Genomic DNA, 24306 nt, shown 5'->3' on the forward strand with positions numbered 1-24306 from the left:
TTTTTATGTTGGCCTTAGAAAAAATAATCTTATGTGAAATGACAGTGCTACAATTAAAGGAATACACCAGCATTTTCATACCTTTCTGCTGCATCTGTAAATGTATAGTCACTTGTATTGTCACAGACACTAATATTCATACATTAATTTATACAAAGAACTAAAAACTTGATTAAAGTCACCAAATTCTCAAATAAATAATAAAATAAATCCTTCTTAATATTATTATTTTAGGTAATGTTACCAAAATAATGGTAGTAATAATAGTGGTTTTCAGTAGTAAGGCAATAGCTTAATGATATAGATGTAATAGCTTAAAAAGTTTGATAAATCTATATTCAGACATCAGTATTTGAAGTTTTTTTTATATAAAATTTTAGACTGAATGCGTTTTATACAGTCACACAAATTTGTTTATTCACAGAATTTAGCAAATGCCCATAAGTAACATATGGCACTATTATACAGACAGCAGATTAAGTTGAAAAAAAAAACTGGGTATTTCTTGAACTGGGTCTAAGTAACTACCAAAAGGAACAAACGACTTACATGTATTTTTGTCTGTATGTGAGTGTGTGTTTGTACTTGTAATAAATTGAGCTGCCAAGGGCTGTGTGAGTGTAAATGCAGGACTGGGGGTAGGGTAGTACCTGCAGTGAAACTATTCCAGTCTAGCAGTTTGTATGATCTGGTGTTACCCAAGGCTGATTCAAAACACCACATTAGTAGATCAGTTAAAGGAGCAGAGAGAAAGAGAGAATAGAAAAAGAAGAAAAAAAAAACACACAGACTACAAATGAGCACAACACTGGACAACACCACTCCACAGCAACTGCAAAGACATACAAGAAAGTTATTGGAGAGAGAGAGAGAGAGAGAGAGAGAGAGAGAGAGAGAGAGAGAGAGAGAGGGAGAGCGAGAGAGAGGGAGAGCGAGAGAGAAAGAAAGATGGCAAGAGTGCGAGTGAGACAGAAAGAGAAGGAGATCAAATACTGTTTTATGGAGAAGAAAGACACAAGAAGAGTTATATTAAGAGAAAGAAGAGAGAAAGAGAGAGAGAGAGAGAGAGAGAGAGAGAGAGAGAGAGAGAGAGAGAGAGAAGCATGCAGCAGCACTATGTCACCAAGTAAGTGGCTCTGTATCAGCACATACACATTAAAAATTTTACAAGCAGCTTCGTCTACCACACCATGCTTTACATTCAACTAATACTTAAAAAGCTTCTCTTTCTCTCTCTCATACTCTCTCTCTGTCTCTCTCTCTCACACATACACACTCTCTCTCTCATACACACTCTCTCTCTCTCTCTCATACACTCTCTCTTTGCTGCGAAATGAAAGAATGTGCTGAATATCTGTCAAGACTGGGATTAAAAAGATTAGTCCCTTAAAGGGAATGTCTACGATTGTAGGGAAACGCTGTTCTCTGATTTTTTAGGTTCAGAAGCTCTGCATCTATTAAGGTGGAATGATATGCATGAAGAAAATAAAAACCTTTTGTATGTGGCTGAAGTTTAACATTCACTGTTTGAATTATTACCAAAACTAATTTGTTACTCAAGATGTTTCAGTAATGCAATTAGCCATATCCTGAATTTGGAGACATTTTCACCTTAAATAATGCGAAACAGCAAAAATATGTCAATATTGTCCATGTATAAAGGAGAAACACAACAATATCCCCATTTAAGTTCATGCTTTTCAAAGTTTGGATTTCTATAGGTTGTCTAAAATACTCCAGACGCCAGAGAGAGAAAGAAAGACAGACGAGTGTGTTTGTAGTGGGGGGGGGTGGTGGTAATAATAAGTTACCACAAATTAATAATGGTAATTCAAGTGCATGAAATGGTTAATGTAGAGTTTATTTATTTATTTTATATATTTTTTTTTAAAGAGTTTTTTTTAATCTTTGAACCAGAAGGAGTCACAGATTGATTTCAAACTGTCCGAATACTCCTGATGTTGTTTTCATTGAAGTGTGATGATTGTGGAAGTTGCATAGGCATTTGGATTTTTAAGAGGAAGCATGAAAATGTTGTTTATTTCTGCTCCATAGGTGGGTAATTTTTTGCTTATTGTGCTGTTACAGATAACTTCGAGCGGAACTGACTCCAAATTCAGAACACAGCTAAGTGCATGGAAGGAAAAGTATCGAAGGGGCAACAAAAATAAGCAGCTTGAGATACAGACATGTTAAACATCGGCCTCTTACACACTATAGTCAGTTTATTACAAGAAAATATCATTCCACCTTAAAATTTGCCGCTTACAAACTAAAATAAATACAAGTGGGATTTTATTTTCCTGTGAGAACAGTAGTTCTCCAGAATTGTCAATATTTCCTTTAAATGATTAAGATGTCAACAAAATCATTAAGAATGGTTTTATATGAGAAGCTACAGAGATGTCAGAATTGTTGATTGTCTTTTGGTTTGGCCAGGGGGTAGTTAAGGTAAGACAAAATTCTACTTTAGACTAAAGAGCGAATGGAAACCTAAACTCATTAAATATTCTTGTTAACAGGCTTTATACTAAATATACTAAAATATTTAATACTAAATATAGGCCTTGAAATAAGCACGTTATTTTCAAAATATATTCAAAATGTAATGAAATTTAATAGTAGTTTAATGCTCCAAAAATTCAGGGATGTGTCAGATTGCATAAAGATCTACAGTGACTTCACCATGGCACACAAACTATGAGGTGTCATTAGTGGCACTGAGTCATACTGACAATGAGCTAGCTAAATATGACACATGCAACTATGATCAGTGTGGTTCAACCGTACATCTGACAAAAGGGAAAAAAAAGGATGTTTCATGCTTTTCAGTCAGCCTCATAATGTGCAGGGGAGTAGTAACTATACTGAGGTAGGTAATATGTACTTACTGCTTATTTGTCAGAGCTAAAATCATGTAAATCAAATTTAGCCCACCCAACAAAAAACATCTAGCCAAAGCAAACTATAGTTGAAAATAAGTATAAAAAAATCCCTTAGCAGAAAAATGTCTAAAATCATAATATTGTGCTATTTCATGGCAAATTTATTGCAGAACACAAAATTCTTAGACAATAATTCTAAAAGTAGACAGGGGGGCTTTAAAATGTATTTAGACTTGTACATAGTATAAATACAATGTGAGTTTGTGTGAGTGAATTTAGTATCAGTGCTCAATTTTGGTGTATTTGGTCAAAATTGTTAACGCAAACTCCTACAAAAATGGCACTTCAAACACTTCAAGTTAGCCTTCTGAAAGCCTTTAATGTGGCTCGTTTACCAGAATCTAAATAATGGGTGAAATGAGGGTAATAGACTGGGCTGTTTAACTAGGAATAAAATGTGCATCATTATTGAGCACTATTTCATAAAGGGAAGCAATTGATGGAACACAATGGGACATTGGGTCATAAGCAGTAAGAGAATAAGAGTGATATGTACAGGAAAAAGTGAGAAATTCACTCCATGAGTATTCCATAAAAGCACATGGTGAAAATGAGAGAGTGGAAAGACTTGTTTTTAAGCATGATGTGTAAGCTTCACTAATACGTGACAAACATTCAAATGTTAGGACAATCAGATGTGGAGTGGATTACAGGGTTGGAAAGTTCATTAAAAATTATTCAGTGTGCATTTTTCCAACAGAATAAAGCAGAAAAAAAGAATAATAATGAGTAAAGATGCATAATGTATAACAAGGGAACAAAAAATGCAAAGAAACAATATAAAATATATGAAAACTGCATAACAGGGTAGTCATGTGGTTGTAAAATGACATGCAGCAATAGACCATATGATGCAGAATAGATTCCACATTTCACCCCCTGCTTCAAATTAAGTGATATTTTTACCCACAATCACTTAACTGCACCATTTGCCTTCAGAAAAGAGAGCAACCTACTGCCCGAATCTCCATGTTACTAGTATAATAATTACAATTAAATCAAAAAGGAATCTAGAACACTTCACTACAGTTACTAGATAATGCTAGATTACTCCAAATAATGATGCTTTTTCAGGCTAGGGCCAAGTAGATGTGCAGTGTCCATCTAATTAACCAAGTTTCATTTGTATTTTGCGTCACATAAAAAAAATATTTGAAAGTCCTAGCAGTTTAAGAGAAATAAATTATTCTTAAGAACTGGTTCACGGCAGTAATGTAATTAAATTGTTTATCCATTTTAATTTTTACTTACCAGGGTTGTGAATTCGATCCAGAAGCTTGACTGACCGTGCACTGACCACTCCACCCACATGAAGCAGAAAACCCGGAGGGAAACTGGTCAAGGTAAAGAAAGGGAACTCCTAAAAAAGTAATAATAATAAAAAAAAAAAAAATAATAATATTAATATAAATAAATTACCTGTTACACATTAGAAATTCATGTTTTAAAAAAAGAAAAGCACAGCAAACGGCATACTAGGGGTAAACATGCCATTATCCTTCTGTAAATACAAAACAGATGATCTTCCCAGGAAAGAAGACGTTTGGTAACTCTAGTGGTACTGGAATAGTTATAAAACATTAAAATACACATTGTGTGTAAGGTAATATTAATATTAGAAAATATTAGCAGAAATAATCACTTTCCCAGTACATATGGCAGGCACTGCATTTGTTTTAAGAGCAACCCACAAGGACATTTTTTTTTTATAAATCTTTAAAATATAATATAGACACAATGCTCTATAGAGATCATTTGAAATATTTATTTGAGCTTTTGTGAATACTCCACTAAAAATGTGAATAATTTATAAGTGGAATAAGTGCCCCTAACTGTTACCAGCTTCTCCTTCTCAGGGTCATATCAGAGTCAGGAAAGAACACAGAGGAATCCCGCTCCATTAGACATAACATTTCAAGATTAAACCCATGCTAGACAAGACAGTGTACCACTGTTACAACAGTTGTATGCTAAATTAAATACCCTTAAATTGTTTATTTTCTAAGCAAAACAGTGTGTCGTCAATGGGGTACATATTTGCATATATAAACTCAGATTTACTGAATTTTATTTGCTCTGTTTAACAAAAATCTAATTGTGCTTTCTGTAAATATTCACATGTGTATACACAGTCATATCAGAATATTATGACCACCTCATTGTTTCTACACTCACTGTCCATTATGAAATTTGTTGTGCTGGTAAGTATGGATCAGATACAGCAGCAATGTTGGAGTTTTTAAACCGCTCAACAAAAATCACTGTGTCACTGTGCAGTATCGGATGAGCTACGGTATCAGACTTCACATTTACAAGGTGGACCAACAAGGTAGACGTGACACAGTGTTTTAAAACTTCAGCAACAATGCCGTTTCCAACACAATACACATTAAAAATCCAACAATCATGTTAGTGTCACTGCAGTGATCCACCACCTATACCTGCTCTGTGGTGGCCCTGTAAGGTTCCTTACATTTGAAGAACAGGGTGAAGGGGGCAAACGAAGTACATAGAGCAACCGGTGGACCAAAGTCTTTAAATGTAGAACTACAAATTGCTCTTCTATGAATAGTCAGTATAGAAACAACAATGAGTCCTTTTGTTTGTTTGGTTGTTTGTTTGTTTTTTAGTGCTGGTAAGCCTGAATATGGACAGAGTGGAGGTTTGCCTTTATAAATAGTCTACATTTTGCCCAAAAAATATTTGCCAAATATCATGATCTCAAAACTTAAAACCAAATACCTAGGCAACAAATGAATATCAGAATTTTTGGAGCCAACCCTACTTTAGTCACTGGGTCCACTGAAAGGGGCAAATCATGTAGCTTCATGACATAATAAGGAATAGTAAAGTCATGCAGGTCATTGTGTATACTGAACAAGAAATGGAGACATAAACAGGGGAGGAGAATCTTCTCTCAAGTCAATTTAGGGTCAACTAAGGGGTTTTAAAAAGGGAATTTAAGCATTTTAACCTCCAAACATGCCCTGTGTAGACATACCCCCATCTTAACAAATGTCTCAGAGGATGATGACACCCCCTGAAGTCCAAGGAGGAGACAGAGAAAAATAAATAAAATAAAATAAAATAAAAATAATAATAATTAAAAAAGTGAAAACACACAAGTCAAAATCAGTAAACTTCTTTACAGTTATTCATTGTATTAGCAAGTGCAACTGTGTGTCCGTACCCTCTGCTCCAAAGCTGACTGAGTCTGCTGCCTTAAAAGTGCTTTCAGGGGTCCTGCCTCCTTCCCAGCACTGCCCCCACTGCCCATACCTGTGAAAAAAAAATGAGAGAAATGCAGGAAATAGAAAAGAACTGAAAGAAATTAACCACAGACCACTTTAAGAAAGTTTTCATGCACAATTGCACACATTTTCTTGTAGTTAAATTGTAAAACAGGTTTAACATCTGCTTGCAAACTTTGGATTGGAGATGGCAAGTTATTATAGCAATGTTACTTGGCTATTTCCTTGGTTAAGTGGCTTAAGATTGTAGCGGCTACTTGGAAACAACTAACCTTATAGAGCACCATACTTCTGACATAAATACATTTCTGTCATGGATAAGGAGCTTTCAGAAAACGTAAAATAGCCATCAGTTATCATTTGGCCATTCTTTAGCCACATAAGAAGAGTATGACATTTTATATTTACATTGCTCTATAATAGTTGTCATCAACACACACAGTCCAACGACCTGAAAATCCCACACTTAATGTCACCTATGCAGCCTCACTTTATCTAAGAAAAAAAATGCATGCAGATTAAATGACTAAAATGGCAAAGTCTCAGCACCTAAAATCTAAGCTTGACATATGACATTCTTTAAAAGCAGCAAATCAGAAATATTCTTGTTCTTTTCTCTCACAGCCTCAGAGGGATCAGAATGAAACACATTCTTTAACTTCATGCGAGTAGACTTTGTTAATTAAAACAAATGCTTCTGAACCACACAGAAAAACCAGCTCATTCTATTCTTACGAGAATGACCACCAAGCCAAGCTTGCTGATTAATATAAAAAATATCCTTAGGTCAATCCCCAAAGAGAAATATGATTTCTTGTCAGGGGTCAATTTGGGTTGGCCATACTGCGTGCAGTCAGTCAGGGATTAAGGACTCATAGCGACAGGAGTGGGTGTGTCCTACCGGAGGCTGCCAGTAACAGATCCTCACTGAAGGACACGCTCTTTCTCAGCATGGCTGTGTCTGACAGGCTCACATGGAGAGGGGGAGGAGTTGTACTCCTGAGGGCCTTAGTAGTGGGAATGGGTGAAGATTTAGATTGAAGGGTAGGAGAACTGGGAGACTGACAAATCCTTGCTGAGGGGAAACGAGAAGAGAAGAGAAGAGAAGAGAAGAAAAGAGAAGAGAAGAAAAGAGAAGGGAAGAGAAGAATAACAAATAGAAGAGCGTAGAAAAGAGGACAGAAAAGGAGTATGGAGAAAAGAGGATAAGGAATGGAGAGATCACATGAGAATGAAGCAACAATAAGACAGAAATGAATTATGAAATAAAGCAAGAGGCGCAAAAGACAAAGATAGCAAGAGAGACAATACTGACGAGGAATGCTTTGGTGGGATTAAACATGTCAAATGCCTTTTAGTTCACAGAACGGAATTCATGGCTGGGAAGTGCCACATTTTTAAAAAAATGTTTCGTACCTCAGAAACACAAGTAATCTTTACAATATGAGTTCATCATTCAGTTACATCTATATTTTGATGACTTTTATATTCTAGATTTGTCAGTCACATACCCAGACATACAAACATAAGGAGGATTTTGGACCAATAAAAAAATAAATAAACAAATGAAAGTAAATCACCAACATGATTAAAAATAAACACAAACCAAACTGAAACAAATGGAGGGGGATTGTGGTACCTCCTGCTCTCTTCATAAGATTCAGCATTGGTAGTTGCCATGATCAGTAAGAAGCTTGAGAGTGACAACAAGGTCAACTGACCAGTGAGTTGAGAGCATTAGGTAGTTCTGGGGTGGAATGGTCTTACCAGTTTTGGGGGTGAGGCTGAGCTCCGTGTCAGAGGAAGAAGATTGGCGGCTGTAGGACTTGGAGGGGGAGAAGGAGGAGAAGGTTTGGGCTCTCAGAGGGGTGGGGGGTCCGGAGGACAATGGGACACCAGGGGTCTCCTCCCCAAAACCCGCCCTGTCAGAGCAAGGAGGAACACGCTCAGTCTCACACCCACCACAACCATACTCGGGAAGTGTGTGCTTGTGTGTTGTGTGTATAGATGTACGTTAGAGAGGGGGAAGGAAGGAGAAAATTTTTAAAATGGGGAAGGTAAAGGTGTAGAGAGAAAAGAGTGTTGGCTGATTGCTGTTGGGATGATGACGGGAGAGAGCGGGCAGGCAACAAGGAAAAAACAAAAACAACAACAAACAAACAAAAAAACATACAAACAAACAAAAAGTGATTTCCACACAAAAAGGAAGGAAAAAACAGGCAATACCCAAACCAAAAATGACAACACAAAGCGATGAGATGAAAAAGCATTTGTTTCAGCTAACCAAAGCACAACGCTCAGCTAACCAAAGCACAACCCTCTGATAACGGTACCAGAAACAATACTAACTCAAACTCAAATTATAATTCCCTCCCCGAAATGGCTGAACTTGTCCAAACTGTGAAATGTAGCAAAACCCACACACGCGAGTTACACACGTTGCAGCGAAATCTAGAAATCTGTCTGGCTACACAGTGAGTGCTAAACGCAGCCCACCAATTCATCAGAAGCATATCGTGGGCCAAAGCCTTAGCTGCAGAATAGGTTGCTTTGTCAGCTGAAGGGCAGGTCTGGTGATGTCATAGCCATCTTGTCCAATGAAGAGGGAGGGTGGTGGTGAGAGAACTTTTGCAGGGTCGTGGCAGGGTCATGGGATCGTGGGGGGTACCTGCCTACACTGCCTGGCTCTGGGGCCCTCTGAGCTCCTGTGTCTGTGTTTCATACCGGCGAACAGCAGGGTTGGCACGGAAACGGAGAAGCCCTGAGAGAGACGGCTGCTTGCACTGTGAACCGGACTGCTGTGAGTGGAGCGACATCCAAGAGCGGAAGGAACAGCCTGCGGAGAGCTACACACACATACACACGTGTGTTTCATACATTCATACACAGACACACAGAGGCACATACAACATACACATACTCAAACACGTTTTTCAAGCACTGCACACTTAGAAAAACAAAGCACATAAAAGACAGAGTACTCTGCTAGAGAGACCACCTTTTCATGTAATTTAAAATCAAAATGGGCATTACGCACAATTTTTCAACAGGTATTTAAAAGGCGATGAAACATAATCCATTTGCATGGTGAAGGTGAATGCAAAGGAAATAAAGGGAAAACACAAAAAGTTCCACAGAATATTAAAAATAATCAGAGCAAATAATGCCTTAAACGAAAAACAAATCTCTTCATAAGAATGGAAGCTATCACAAAACCGAAGCATGGACACACTAAAAAGATAAAATGAATAAGGTTTATATTCAGCTCCTGAAATTCGGAATATTGTGGAATATTTCCATTTTCATAAGAGTGGTCTCTGTCCTTTGCATAGCACTGTACATGGACATAATACATATACAAATACACATGGGAATACACACACACACACACACAACCATACATGCACGCATGCATTCATTCATACATAACATCAAATTCACCTGAGAAAGCAGATAAACAGGAAGGGCAAATAAAACACAAGCATTCAAGTGTATTCAAAAAATAAAAAAGGCACAAGGCATTTTCACCCAGTACCAGCCACAAAAACAAGGGGAAACCAATTGGTGATTATAGTGGCTAGTGTGCAAAAAAATACAAAAACTATGCAGTCGTAACAGACTGTGGACATAAGACCAGTGCAAAAACAGCCAACTCGGCACACCACAGAGGCAATACTTCATCACGGCTCACTAATGCACACATGCAAGCACGGGGAAAAAAAGCAGCATTCAAAAGCTGCAGACAAACAGAGAACGAGAAGGGAAACTGCAGGAGAAAGAAAGAGCATGCGGGGTGGGGTGGGGTGGGGTGGGAGGCATGTTTGGAGGTGTGGAGTGTTTGTGTGTTGAGAATGTATTACAGTGGAACATACTCATAAAACAAACAAACCCTCTCACACAGACAAAACAAGCTATTGCACAATACAATGGAAGTGCATTTATTTTTCCCTTAATGTCTCAGAGGTATCCCTGCTTAACTAATAACATGCATTCCTGAGATAATGACAAAATTTTGTTTAATGAAGCCATTTCGAGTAATTCCACTTAGCTAATTAATCACAAAAATGTTTTTTGGTTGAACAGGGATAGCTGCATTTTTAAAAAGTCATGTGTTTCCAAGCCCAATGCTGGATATTTTATTTTATCTCAAGGTCACATACATAATTAAAGAGAGACCATATTTGGCCCTTGCACTAAGGCAGGAGCACTTTATGCAGAAATGTGCAATCACTCACTCTTTCATGTCTTTGGACGGAGAGGAGTTACAAGGATTTGTGGCTGATGCAGATGTGTGTGTGTTGCTGATTTTGTCAAGTGTGCACGCAGTGCCAATGGCACGAACAACAAGGCCAGACTCCCCCTCCAGGTCAAAACACTGCAGGTAGCCCACCACTGCATTCCCACCCATCTCCAGAACCTTCAGACCAATCTTCCTCTGGAGTTCACCTGCAGAGAGAACCAGATACCATGATTAGTGTCAGCATACCATTTATCCCAGCACATATCTCACACACCATCAATGTCACACACCTATCTGACGTCAGTTCCAAGCCAGGTACTGGAATCCCAATGTTTGAGTGCCATTTCTCCAGGTGTCTAAACTCTTTGTATCTCTCTGTCTAACTCTTTGATCTGACAGTTGCCTGCCGCCTGCCTGTTGTCTCTGCTCTGTCGACTGGGACTGTTGACTGTTGGGTGAGTAAATTTGCTTTGCAGGCTAGTGGTCGCTAACATCGCTGCTGATATGGACCAATGGAGACCATTTTCCAACTAACAATGGCTAATAGCTGAGCCTACTGATCAGTGGAGCCATTTTTGTTTTAATTATGTGTGACTAATTATGGTAACCAGTTTTGCTCCTGTGAATTGGCGTCTGGTTTGACTGCCTTATCACTGCTGACTGTGCTGTCTAATAGTCTGTGTCTTTTGATAGTTTTTGTTTTTTGTATATTCTGTATTCCGCGACCCTGAACTAGATAAGCGGTTACAGATAATGAATATATCAACATATTCTGTATTGTAAAGCAACATTGGTTACCAGAGGGGCACTATAACCTGTACTAACTATTATTAAAATTACTACTACTAATAATAATAATGATAATAATAATAATAATAATAATAATTATTATTATAGAACATTCTGAAGATTTTTAAAAGCTGAATCATATTCTGTTCTCACTGGAACAAGTTTGGCATTTAGTTCAGCTAAGTCATTTTAAACTTTCCCCTAGAGATGGGCGATATGGACCAAAAATAATATATCAATATTTTTTTTAGCTGAGTGGCGATATACGATATACATCTCGATATTTTTCTTCTCATGAAATAATAACAAAAAGGCACTTCTGAGTCAAAGCTACATGTCCCAAATGTCACACAGGAACTTTTATTAACATTCAGCTGTAGATGTCCATGAGACATTGCTCAAAAATAAACTACTGGCTAATATTAAATAATAAGGCTCCTTAAATAAAATAAATGTTTTTTTCCTGCATAACAAAAGACTCATAGCTGTGTTATTAACTGTAAGCAGAAAATATACACATCAAAAATAACAAAAAGTTGATTTGTTCTTTAAAAAGTCAGTTTCCAGTAAAGCAGACTTCAAAGTGCTTGGACAAAAAAAATCATATCTTAATATATTTTAACTGATACGATATGTTGTGAAAAATAATGTGAAAAATGTTTTATCATGTTAGCTCAACCTCATCTCTCAATATTCAAATGAAAATCAAATGTCCATGTATGTTTAAGACAAAGGTTTTCATTGGGTGTCTTAACTTCCCATATTTAAATTCCCATAATTGTACATATATAAAAAAAAAATAAAAATTCACATGTAAAGCAAAGAAAAAAATACTGTAAATTAATAAATGACTTTATTAATTTACAGACCTACAGTGTCTGTAATAAAGTGCAATTAAGAACAGTGTAAAGGCTTCGGCTATGTGCCCCCAGTGTGGAATTCTGGGAAACAGCTCGTCTTCAGACACGCATTTTAATCTCCCAATTTTCAATAAAGCAGATAGTCATGCTCAAATATGGCTCACAGGTGCGACCTGACCATGTATCTCTCATCAAGGCAAAATGTTTTACTCTCGTGAGCTGGTTGGAAAGAGCCTGTCTGAGGCAGTGCTTCTCATGCAAAGAAATTGCAACTGGACAATAGGTATTGTGGATCAGAAGTTTTAATCAGCCTTTTGGAGCCTTTTTTCTCTACTGTTGAGATGGGGATCATACCCTTTGCTACGTAGTAAACTACCGCTTTAGGAATACCACGCCAATTCATATTTTCTTTTTCGTAAGGCACAGCGTTGGCTAATGAAGTGTGCAATGCTGTCTGAACTGGTTTAGGGGAACTGGGACGTGAAGGCTTCAGAACAGTAGCAGCAGCACCTCAGAGCTTAACAGCTTCATACAAAAATTTGTGCTGCTGTTGTAAGTGGTGTGAGAGAGAGAGAGAGAGAGAGAGAGAGAGAGAGAGAGAGAGAGAGAGAGAAAAAAAACAAACCCAGGTGGGGGCAGGGCTGTGAGCAGAGCAAAGCTGAGCAGAGCACAGAATGGCCCTGTACAAGATTTAGACCTTTAAAAAATTAAAATATTGATATAAACGATAATAGCCTCAATCCATATCTCGCTCTGTTCTATCTCAGTATATTTTAATGTATCAATATATCGCCCAGCCCTACTTTCCCCCACAATTCTCATCATCTGAATCACACCACTGTCACTCCCACAGTTTTCACTGCATGTCTGGCCTTTACCTACTGATCATGCATGGAAAGCGAGAAAAGTTTTTCTCTGTTGCAAAGAAAATGCAGCATAAAAAAAAGGATGGAATTTTTGTACCTGACATAAGAGAGATGAGCCTTTGCCGGGCCTCATTTGATGCACGTGGGGTTCGGATTCGGTCAATCCACTGATATTCTGGATCCTCGTTGACCACAAGCTCCTCCACAAAACCATGAACCAGCACAGCACGGTAACAACGTGGGACAGATGTAGCTGGTATGTAGGGAAGGGAACGGAGAGGGAAAGAAAACAAATGGTATTAAAAATATTATCAGAGGATGTCATTCAAGGATACAGAAATCAAGCTTATGACAAGAGAGACTCAAAAATAAGAGAAACTTCAGGAAAGTTCAAAATAGAGGAAATGTATGACACGACATGTATCAGCCTTACTACAGAAGAACTTGACTCCACAGGAAGACTGCCTGAATCGGTTCAGGTCATTGAAGAGGTCCACCTTCACTAGCACATTAATTTCCCCTCTTATACCTAAAAAACATATGCACAATTACTAGAAATAAACACATACTGCACCCAAAGGTTGAATATTGTTACAGGATATACACACACACACACGCAGTGTAATTTCGCTGAACTTTCAATGAAGAAAAAAAAATATGGCAGACATGTACCATGTATGGTGTCGTAGATGGGAAACCAGCCAGAGATGACTGTTGCAGCTTCGCTGCAAAGTAGAGGGTCAATGTCGATGTAAACCTTCCCAATGGCATCATTAGCACTGTATGTATCATGATCCAGAACAGTTATCTGTAATGGCTCATCTTGCAAATCCTCATCATCAACCTAAAAAGGATAGTAATTATACTTCATTTGGATGCTTAAAAAAAAAAAAACAGAATGTTAAGATAAAACTTACCTCAAACTTAAACCACTCTGAATTCCACTGTGGATTCAGGGACTTGGGACACACATCAGTTTTAAAAGTTGTGTTTCCAAACTTCACCTGTCAATAATAATACTGTCACTAAAGGTCTCTATTATAAAACTGTAAATATGTTATAAAGCTCTAAATGTCATTCCACTTTTCATATGTTGTATGTGTGAATGTTAGAAATGTGCAAACTTAGGTCTGGACTCACTTCTACAAAAGCATCAGTGAGGTCACTTGCTCTGTCCATGACGGGCAGATGTCTGCCTGCCACAATTTTGGCCTTCAGTTTTCCTGGCATTTTTTCTTTCTTTTTTTTTTTTTTTTTTACCTAAACCAGGCCTGAAATCACAAAACACATGAAATCAGAACATCTGAGCTGTATTCTATCTCTAAACATTTACACAAACCAAGAGAACACTCATATGCTGCAAACATCAAACCAGCATGTGATATAGACAATAATAGACATTAAACCAGCTGTGTTTGACAGAAGAGGTGCATTTGAAGAAAGGTGACGAAGAAAAGTGACACAAATTTAGAGATCTGCACAAAAATATTATCTAGTTTAACTGGCATTTCAGATCACCACTGATACATTCACTCAACGTTACATATGTAGAGTACATGCATCATAACAAAACCTAATAGCACATTTTTGTTTTGTTCAAAAGATGCTAGGAAGATACAATAGACTGAAAAGTCAGTGAAGACTATGGTGTATTCTGATGAACATCACACAGCCCCACTCCAAGAGCTGTCCTGGTGGCTCTAACATCAATTAAGGGCAGACAGTACAGCATCTGCTTATAACAGCAGCAGTGCTCTTCACTGCCAACACCACAGCTAATGTAGTACTTCTGTCCTTCCACCAACAGTGAGGGAATCCTGCTCCACTGCAGCCACTGTGGTTCACCTTGCTATGTTCAATGCCAGTGTTGCTGGAGTGCCCTGCCCATTGCCCCTGAGGAATTAACATACCCGCCTATTGATAATTATCTTGATGCTAACCAACTCTCACACAAAAAGACTGACTCCTCAAACACATGCAACTTATTTCCCTGCTTCTTCAGCAGTGGAGCTTGAAGCCAAAGCCAGCAATTGTGTGATGTGATGGCAGAGGCCAAACAGCTTCTGGAGCATTACTATCAGTGCACTTAGAATACCATGCACATTCAGCAATTCATATCATGAGCAGGGTAGAGCTGTCTGCCCATCATCTCCACCTACCATCCCTAGTGTTACATCATTACTTGGAGCTGAGCACGGCATCACTGAACTTCTGACACCAATTTAGCAAAGTCCTATTCTCTACTGCAGGTGAACACTTTTTATTAATCGAGGAGGGTCTTCTCAAACCAAAGGAAGAGGCCTTGCATCACTAGCTGCTCTCCATAGCACTGCCTCTTTAAATAACAGCTCATGCAGAGCATGAAAGGGGGACGTGGTGAACCAGCTGACCACCACAATAGGTTACATCCCACAGTTTAAAGAGGCAAGCACAGAGCTGGCCAAAAAGTTTTCTTGAGGTGCAATGATTGCTGTGGGTTGAGGGCCAAAACAATGCATAAATAAATAAGGTAGAAAGGTGACACATTAATATGGTTTAATAACATTACACTAATGTTATACACAGTGTACAATTATTGGAATTTTTTGGAGGGTCAAAGCAAACGACCTAAAAATACAAATTTTATCCCAATCCTGGGCTGGTATTTAAATGAGATAATCCAATTAGCTTTCACGCGTTTCAAGATAAACATGAAGAAATCACTATTTTTTTCGAGTATTGTTGTCATACATAAACACGATGCTTAGTTAGCATAACTAGCTTAGCTACTTATTAGCCATTACAGTCAGAACAGGTGATTTATTGACTGAGCTCCAGTGCTCTTCAGTGACTACGCGCCAAACACCCGCCTGTTATCGGTGTTGTGCCGAATCGGACTCATCGTCAGATTCTGTTTTTGGGGGGTTGTCGGATTCAGATGCCGCACGCGTGCACGCACAAATATACACACAACGCCTATGACTGCACCTTGCGCCAATTCATTGACTAGCTAATTAGCAGCCCAGCTAACGAGACTCTGTTGCACTCTTCCTATAATGAGTCTTTCTGCCATAATATACTCATATTTTACCATCAGGCTAACGTTACTCACCGGAGCTCCGCAATTCAGCAAAGCTGCAAAATAGAGCAGCGTTTTCAATTTGACATTACAGTCGCTCCATCGGCCTAGCGTGGCTTTCGAGCCCATAACACAGATTAAAACAGTTCCCCTACCGCAGAGGACTGGAAATAACGGCCCCCCTGTAATTCTGTAAATATCTTGTCGTTCATTGCGAAAAATATCGATGAATTCCGCAGTGTACAAAACGAGGGTCGCTGGAGATAAACACACTGCAGTGGTGTTCCTTGCCAACGGCTATAGGTAGGAGGGTCCTCTTTGGGTTGCCAGATAGTGCACAATTCCTAGTGTTACAACGGAAATAGTTCTGAATCAACGAGCCCAGGCACTGCACTGGTCTAAAGGACTTAAATTATTTACTCAGTTCCGTATCTGTCCATTATTACCCTTCTATTTTCTAAAATATTCACAGGAAAATTACACACAATCGTAAAATATAGCTTTGTGTTAATCACCCCTTGTTAAGCTATACATAACAGATGTGACATTGCGGTTTTGCAAAAAACACCAGTGTCATTTAGGGGAATTTTTCAAAAGAAGACATGCAGCAGTGTATGTCACCTACATTTTATTTACTGTTACATATCTAAGAGCTGTTATGTAAAGGAGAGAAGTGTGACTTTAATCTGCATGATATTGATGCAATGAATCTTTTTTTAAACAATTATAAAATCATAAATTGTAAATTTTAATTAAAATATTAATAACAAATTTTGCAACCCAATTCTTTCTTTGATTTGACTTTCAACCTATTGCATTGCAGTTTGGCCCCTACAAACCCAATTTTTGAGCACCACTACTTTAGACTGATATCTTTCGTGTTCTCTCATGGGGAGCAATTAAACAAATGAATGACATTTACAAATGAAGACATTTCTCTGATTCAGTGTTTTATTTTTGTAAGATTTTGTAAGTTTGAGATTTTCATAAAAATGATATTTAAAACATATATAAAATATCACAAAGCATTCACCACAAAATAATTTTCTTATCATGCTAATGTAATATGGTATTTCGTCCCTAAGTAGGCCCAGGATTCAAATATTGCAAGCACCCATTTGTGACACTTTCTTAAAACCCACCAACATGGCAACGCAGAGAGCAATAGGGAGGTCTTCCGGGGTCGAGGCAGCAGTGAGAACATGAGGCCTGACTGGGCTGAAAGTTTAAGTTAAGCCTGATATGGGGATTAAATGAAGTCCGCAGAGGCTGATTATTTGATCCTAGGTTGAATTGTTTTCAAATACCCAACATCTGCAGTCTCACTGGACTTGTTTTAACACTTAATATATCTACACTAATTTACAGCTCACACGTACCACAAATGTAAAGTCACAGTATTAAAGACTAATCCTTTTGCCTCTCAACCAGGAGAGAGAAAATCCTACAAGTGCATTATTATTACATGTAACTATTATTACACACACGCACACACTTACACAAAGCCACTCTGTTGCCAGCTCTATTTTCAGCGATCCTGCTGACCAGCTCACCTACACACACACACACACACACCTGTCATGTTTGGCTTCCATATATTTCTAAATCAATTACCTAAGCCAATCTCATGTTACATAAAGCTCACTTCAGACAGATCTGACACACTTGGTTGGATTTTGTCATAAATGGAGCTTTATGGGGATTTTTACATTGTTAATTTGCACATGTGCTAATTATGGCACAATGTAACACAGATTCCTGAGAGATCCTTATTACTGTGGGAAGCTTTGGGAGTGTGTCTGTGTGCTTTGCCAGTGGACGAATGATGGACGGCCACAGTGGCACAAAGCTGCATAGTCTGAGGAGCTGGCATAGCTCTCCACTGACCATGAAAAGGTTACTGAATAAATAGCAGCTTCAGTGCAGAAACCGAGACAAGTGTCGTCTCTGTATTAGACTAAAAGATTCCACCCACCGCATACTTTAAGAAATGTTCTTTCAAATCAACTATGTGGCACAACCTAAACACCACTGAGTGTGAATGTTCAAGTTGAATTAGTATATGCTGTGTATATAATGTCCTGTGTTTTTCAGCTGCTGTTTATAAATGTATATTTTCAAAATAGCCGAAGCATGAGAAATATTTTTTTTTGCATTCTGTCAGCTAAATGAAGGTTCAAGAAAAAAAAAATCCCAAATACTTGTGTACATTTAATTTCACAAAACCCCAACTTTTGCAGAAACAGGGTTTGTACTCTAATTTATTGTTGCAATATTGTTTGTAAACACTTGTGTGTTACAGCAAACCCAGTTGTATACAGTTGTATCTCAAAACAACACCAAAAAGTGTTTGGATATCTGTAAGCGAAATAATTCTTAAGTATGAGAGTTCAAACACACAAAGATTAAGGCAGGGAAAACTCTTTGTCATGTCTCACTAGATGTGCTTGAAGTGTGTGACAGACATAGAAAGCCCTCCCCCTCCCACTCCCCCACATTCCAATGCAATGTGGTTATCAGCCCAAGAAACCAAGTCACTAGGTGACCACAGATAGAATAACTGATAAATGTAAAATTTCAAAGTATAAACCAAGAATCCCAATTTAGAACTGAACCCCAGTGTCACCAATTCAGCTGAAAGAATGTGAACATTGGCATTATCCCTACAAGATTGCTTTATGTGTGTGATAGTTTGTATACTGAATGTGATGATTTTAATGGCATGACTGTCTTGTATGTGCCTAATAATGATGTTGAGGGAGTTAATATATATATGCATTAATGTTGTGACTAACCGTGATCTCTATGTCTCTGAAAGGTTAATTCATTAGGAGATACATTTTAGAAGCGATTCCCGGGTTTAACAGAAAATCACATTTACACAGTTTTCCCATGAGCACAAATGTAGTCTTTAAACTAAGACATGTTCATTGGCATATGTTCATAAAGATGTTTGCTTCTTTAGTTTTACAGTGCAGTTCTGAGACTAACGTAGCTAAAGGCAATGGAGCATTCTGTAATATATACTTTTATTATATTAGACTCATACCTCAGACAAAAAAAATTAAACCTTGTGTAATGATCATGTCTTGATACATGGATTTCTTGTGATATGAGGAGAAAATGGACTAAGTTTGATTTTTCAAAGAACTTTGCACTTTTACATGTCTATTTATTATGAAATGTTTATACAGTGTCAAGGGCAGCTGGAGTTTTCATGTTGTGTAAAAACTAACAACTGAGGTAATGGATTTATGATGTTTTAATATGGCAGTGACTTAATAACAGGGTCTATAATATATAACAAGGTGTGGACATTATGACTATGATTATGTCTAGCTTAAGTGTGTTCAGACTGGTCTGCTATTTACAGTGGTGTTGGTAGGTGTGAGTCTATATCCTCTGCACACTTTCCTTTTGAGTTATATAGTTAATGACGACTCTGCATTGTGTTAAGGTGTGGGTGAGCTATGCTGGCTTTGCAGTGCTCATGTAATATACAAAGCTGTCAGTTGTAAAGGGGTAAAAGATTTATGGCTGGCTTTTTACTTTGTCCTTGTGTGACAGGAGCAAAAATGTATGGCCTGGCTAGTCATGTCTCTCTTATAACACACACACACACACACACACACACACACACACGCACACACACACACACACACACACACACACACACACACACACACACAGACAGCTGGGGTGTATGTTGGCATTGCTGTGTCTGTGTGCTATAATTATTTACCTGCCATCTGTCATACATAAAACCCATTGTCTCTGTGGCTGTGCTTTAAGTCACTCACTGTCACCGTAAAGACATTAGCTCAGGTAATGTTTCCTTACATGTATTCACTTTTATAGAGCTGTGTTTTCAACAGATTTGTAATGTTGCTTTGATGTAGATGCTTTACTTTTTACTGAAGTAGTCATTTTTATTAGTCCTTTAAAAAAGCTCAGCTTTTTATGTTTGGTGCTTTTCTGAATCTGTGCTTAATCGTAAAGGTGTTCCGCTTGTTTAATTATTCTGTTTTTTACTGCTCATGTCTGTTTTGTACTGAATCTTTTAATCTTTTAATCTTTGCTCAGACAATTTTTGACTTTTGACACCCGTGTTTGCTGTGTTGTGTTAATTGTGATACGAGTTCATATTTTTCCCCTAATCATAGGTTTCACAATGGAAGACATGTGAGTACAGTTTACTTTTGTGAATATAACATTACTTTCAGAACACAACCTTGTGTCTGTGATAGTGATTTTAAAGAAGAAAGCAAAATATTTGTAACATTTAAGATAGTTAATGTATAGAGATGGTACTAAGAACAATGTTGCTGTTCTGAGAACATTCTCTAGTGGTCCATTCCTCATGGATGTGTAATAGAATGTTTACAAAACTTATTATTGAATGTAAGTTAGACATTTTTGAGCATTTCTACACTGTTTAATCAGCTGTTCTCCACTTATTTGTCTCTTTCATGTCTTGCTTTAAACCCTACAGGGTAAGTATTGATTTTGTTTGAATGGATTGTTTGTTTTTGTATTCTATTAAATAAATAAATAAATAAATAAATAAATGTAATACAGTATAATGTATGTAATAATAATTTGTGTATCTTCTCAGGATGCTCCTAGTCCAGTGGCCCCTCGGGTGCAGGCTAAGGTAATAACCTCTATTTTAAACACAATGAAATATCTGCCGTGTTACACACCTAGACTTTTAGAAAAGTGTATTTTTAATCATTCTCAAACACATTGTATGCTGTTGTATGTTCAATTCTACAAAAAGTTTACTGTTAAGCTCACATCTTTTAGTTGACTCATTCATGTCATCCTCAAATTCAATTATTTAATCTACATTTACTTCCCTTTCTGAATATATAATTGTTGTTATATAAAATGTAATGAGATTTCATCAGCTGTATTGAAAATGATCTGTTTTATTTTATAGCCTAAGTGTAAGATCTCAGCTTCAAGGAAGCTCTCTCTGAAGGTGAGGGTGATTTTTAATATTTCCTTATTTCTTTGTTGATTGACCTTTGGTCATATTGTTTATAAATTGATTTTCTAAGTTCAAAATATCTTACAAAGAAAACATAGCATTTTTTTCTGTAAACTATGCCCGGTTTTAATTTATTTGTGTGTGTGTGTGTGTGTGTGTTAGATTCTGCTTCTCCAGCGGGCGATGGAGGAGCTAGAGCAGGAGAAAGTGTCTCGGGATGAGGAAAAGGTCCGATTTCTGGAAGAAAACCTCCCTCCTCTACAGCTGTCTGGCCTCATGATAGATGAACTACAGGTGAGGACGAGCTAAACATGAGAGCTGAAAAATAAGCAAAATGATTACATCGCTTAAAATAATCAGATAGTGACATAAATAGTGTCATAAATTAATAGACAGTGGGTCTATTCATCATGGTGTCTCTAAATGTAAAGGACAGAGTTAGAAGGTTCCTGTTTTGTGTTCCTGTTTGTGTGTATTTACAGAAAATGTGCAAACAGCTTCATGCTAAAATCGATGTGGCGGATGAAGAAAGGTATGACTTTGAGGCCAAAGTCAACAAGAACAACAAAGAAGTGAGTTTTAAAAACAAGTGCCCGTGCCTTGTGTCACACAGCAAATTCACGAATGTTAAATCAGTATTATTAGTGTTATATTAACGCTGAGATTGTTAAAAGGTGTATTCTAAATATATAATTCTGATTTGTATAATAAAACTGTAATGTGTCCTGTGTGTTTGTGTGTGTTTCAGATCCATGAGCTAAAGCTGAAGGTGCAGGACCTTGGTGGGAAGTTTAAGAAGCCTGCTTTGAGGAAAGTGCGTGTTTCTGCTGATGAGATGATGAGGGCACTGCTGGGTTCCAAACACAAAGGCTCCATGGACCTTAGAGCCAACCTCAAATCGGTCAAGAAAGAGGATATCAAACAAGAGAAGGTATTTAAGTTTAAACATAAAGCTTACAATTAAATATATAATTGTTTACTTAAGAAATATTTCATTTTTTATATATATTAAAGCTTCACTGTGTACAATAGAGTACAAAAGAGTCTGAAGAACAATGGGCACACTTCCACATGATGCATGCAATTACACCATAATTTGCCACCAGAGGTGTCCCAAAATGTTGTATTAAATGTATGCAATATCACTCAACAAAAAGGATTAGCAAATTCACATAGAGATAATACAAAAAAACTGACATGATAAGACAGACACATTCTAATGTTACTGCCAAAATGATGCAGACATATCAGAGCATACATGCACCAAGACATAATTTAAGCAATGATTTGTCAAAACTGGTTCATCTGTTGTGTAAATATATATGAGGAAAAACTACATTCCAATATCTGTCTGTGTGTAGGTGCTGACCAGTGAGGTAGGCGACTGGCGTAAGAATGTGGAGGCTATGTCTGGCATGGAGGGCAGGAAGAAGATGTTTGACGCTGCTGGAGGAGGACAGTGAGGAGTGTATATTGCTGTGTGTGTATATATGTTTCTGCATGTGTTTAAAAAGAGAAAATCAGAGGATATTAAGAAAATTGAAAAACTGTAGTGAAAAATTAAAGTATCAATGAACCTGAGGAGCTTATCTTCAACAGTACATTCATTCATGCACTCATTTTCTGTAACTGCCTATCCAATTCAGGGTCGCGGTGGGTCCGGAACCTATGTTAAATCACTGGGCACAAGGCAGGAACACACCCTGGAGGCTGCAACAGTCCTTCACAAGGCGACAGTCACTCACACACTCACACCTACTGAGCCACCAATCCACCTACCAATGTGTGTTTTTGGACTGTGGGAGGAAATCGGAACACCTGTAGGAAACCCACACGGACACAGGGAGAACACACCAAACTCCTCACAGACAGTCACCCGGGGCGGGGCTCATACCCACAACCTCCAGGTCCCTGGAGCTGTGTGACTGTGACACTACCTGCTGTCACACATCTTTAAATGTTTCAGAGACTCCAGAAATAAATTCTATATGCAAAGGATACTCGCACTGAATTAAAAAAAAAAACGTTTCTGTAGTGGCGATCATGAAGGGGCTCAGAAATACTTCTCAAAACCATCGTTTGTGAACACAGTTCATCACTGCATCCACATATGCAAGATAAACTCTATGATGCAAAGAAGAAAACAGGATCCAGGAATTCTAACACCTTCTCTGGGCCTGAGCTCATTTAAAATCAACTGAGGAAGAGGAAATGCATTGTGGGTTCTGAAAAATCAAATTTAGAATTCTATTTCTAAGCTATGGATGTTGTGTTCCTGTCACAACTTTTTTGAAATGTGTTGTTGACCTCAAATTAAAAAGGAGCACCATTTTCTAATAAATAAAAAAACATTTTCAAAATAGAACATTTGTTCTATTTTCTATTACGTGTTGCTCAAATGATTTGCACATCATTGCATTTTGTTTTATTTATATTTTGCACAGCACCCCAATTTTATTTTGAAATTTGTACAAAGCAGAGGTGTGTGTGTGTGGTGGTGGGGGGGCTGGGGGTGGGGGTGGCATGTATAATATTAACCTTGAATACTCCAACTGTGGCAAACATCTTAACAACTGTGTCTGTGCTGAAGGACAGGAGCAAAAAATAAACATGCCTGAACTGGATGTGTATTTACAAGAACTCTGTCAAGGCTCTAAAATAAATATCCCCCCAACCTACACCCAAATTCAAAGACTTAAAAAGGTAATAAAGAAAATACAGTAGAGCCTTTTCTCTCGCACTCAGTAAGCCATGTATCAAAAGAATTTTGCATAAGATAGGAGACCTTTTTATATGTGTATATTTACTATATATAAACAAATATCACCTAACTTTCTTCTAAAGTAGGCACATTAAGTACTTTCTCAATCATTGCAGAACTACCAGCATCGCTACTTTTGGAGCCATTATTAAACAGCCTTATGAAATTCCCAAATAAACACTGCTAATGAATACAGTTGTTACAAAACACAATGCCAGGACAAGCTTCGGGCAATTTGAGAATTTGTAGTGTAAACAAGAAATGACTTAAATGATGCTCCTAACAGCAAGAATTAATGAGACATTGTGAGAATCTGCTAGAACTCATAGCTGTATGTATGGTATCTTTCAACATCTCTGGTATGAGGGAGCAGCACTGAGTGCAAATTAAAACGTACAGGTTTTCACTGTTTTTAAATGGTTTTTACTCACCTTTATCACTGTTATTTAAAGAAAAATCCATGTAAACATAGGGCTTACTGTACAAATCCATTTCCAGAAAAGCTAATTAAATTAAAAACAAATAATCTGAGATTTGCTCATT

At 37.6% G+C, this 24306-nt stretch overlaps 2 protein-coding genes across 11 annotated transcripts in view; one reads left to right on the forward strand and one right to left on the reverse strand.

The window, feature by feature from the left end:
- c2cd5 (C2 calcium dependent domain containing 5) overlaps nucleotides 1–16313 on the reverse strand; it is a 32296-nt gene extending 15983 nt beyond the window's left edge. For 7 of the 10 annotated variants that reach the window (XM_066684385.1, XM_066684384.1, XM_066684382.1 and 4 more), the window contains exons 1-10: nucleotides 16043–16313; nucleotides 14092–14222; nucleotides 13869–13955; nucleotides 13624–13795; nucleotides 13385–13480; nucleotides 13049–13204; nucleotides 10432–10642; nucleotides 7964–8118; nucleotides 6136–6224; nucleotides 4197–4305 (exon numbers count right to left, since the gene is read on the reverse strand). In XM_066684385.1, the coding sequence (XP_066540482.1) occupies nucleotides 4197–4305; nucleotides 6136–6224; nucleotides 7964–8118; nucleotides 10432–10642; nucleotides 13049–13204; nucleotides 13385–13480; nucleotides 13624–13795; nucleotides 13869–13955; nucleotides 14092–14181 (1165 nt within the window). In that variant the 5' untranslated portion in view covers nucleotides 14182–14222; nucleotides 16043–16313. Of the gene's footprint in view, nucleotides 1–4196; nucleotides 4306–6135; nucleotides 6225–7097; nucleotides 7272–7963; nucleotides 8119–8868; nucleotides 9043–10431; nucleotides 10643–13048; nucleotides 13205–13384; nucleotides 13481–13623; nucleotides 13796–13868; nucleotides 13956–14091; nucleotides 14223–16042 lie in introns of all 10 variants that reach the window. The other 3 variants (XM_066684386.1, XM_066684380.1, XM_066684387.1) reach the window with 2 other exon arrangements.
- Nucleotides 16314–20591: 4278 nt separating this feature from the next.
- tnni1c (troponin I, skeletal, slow c) lies at nucleotides 20592–22465 on the forward strand. Its single transcript, XM_066685603.1, has 6 exons — nucleotides 20592–20663; nucleotides 20952–20993; nucleotides 21165–21296; nucleotides 21485–21574; nucleotides 21751–21933; nucleotides 22364–22465. The coding sequence occupies exons 1-6, from the start codon at nucleotides 20592–20594 to the stop codon at nucleotides 22463–22465; spliced, it is 621 nt and encodes a 206-aa protein (XP_066541700.1).
- The last annotated feature ends 1841 nt before the right edge of the window (nucleotides 22466–24306 follow it).

This window comes from Hoplias malabaricus, chromosome 11, assembly GCF_029633855.1.
Source record: "Hoplias malabaricus isolate fHopMal1 chromosome 11, fHopMal1.hap1, whole genome shotgun sequence".
In the NCBI taxonomy this organism is placed as follows: domain Eukaryota; kingdom Metazoa; phylum Chordata; class Actinopteri; order Characiformes; family Erythrinidae; genus Hoplias; species Hoplias malabaricus.

Excerpts from the sequence above, each read along its gene's own strand:
- tnni1c (XM_066685603.1), top strand. The coding sequence starts at position 20,592 with ATGTATGTAATAATAATTTGTGTATCTTCTCAGGATGCTCCTAGTCCA. Across the intron at positions 21,297-21,484 it reads TCATGATAGATGAACTACAG|AAAATGTGCAAACAGCTTCA; the intron begins GTGAGGACGAGC and ends GTGTATTTACAG. Across the intron at positions 21,934-22,363 it reads AGGATATCAAACAAGAGAAG|GTGCTGACCAGTGAGGTAGG; the intron begins GTATTTAAGTTT and ends GTCTGTGTGTAG.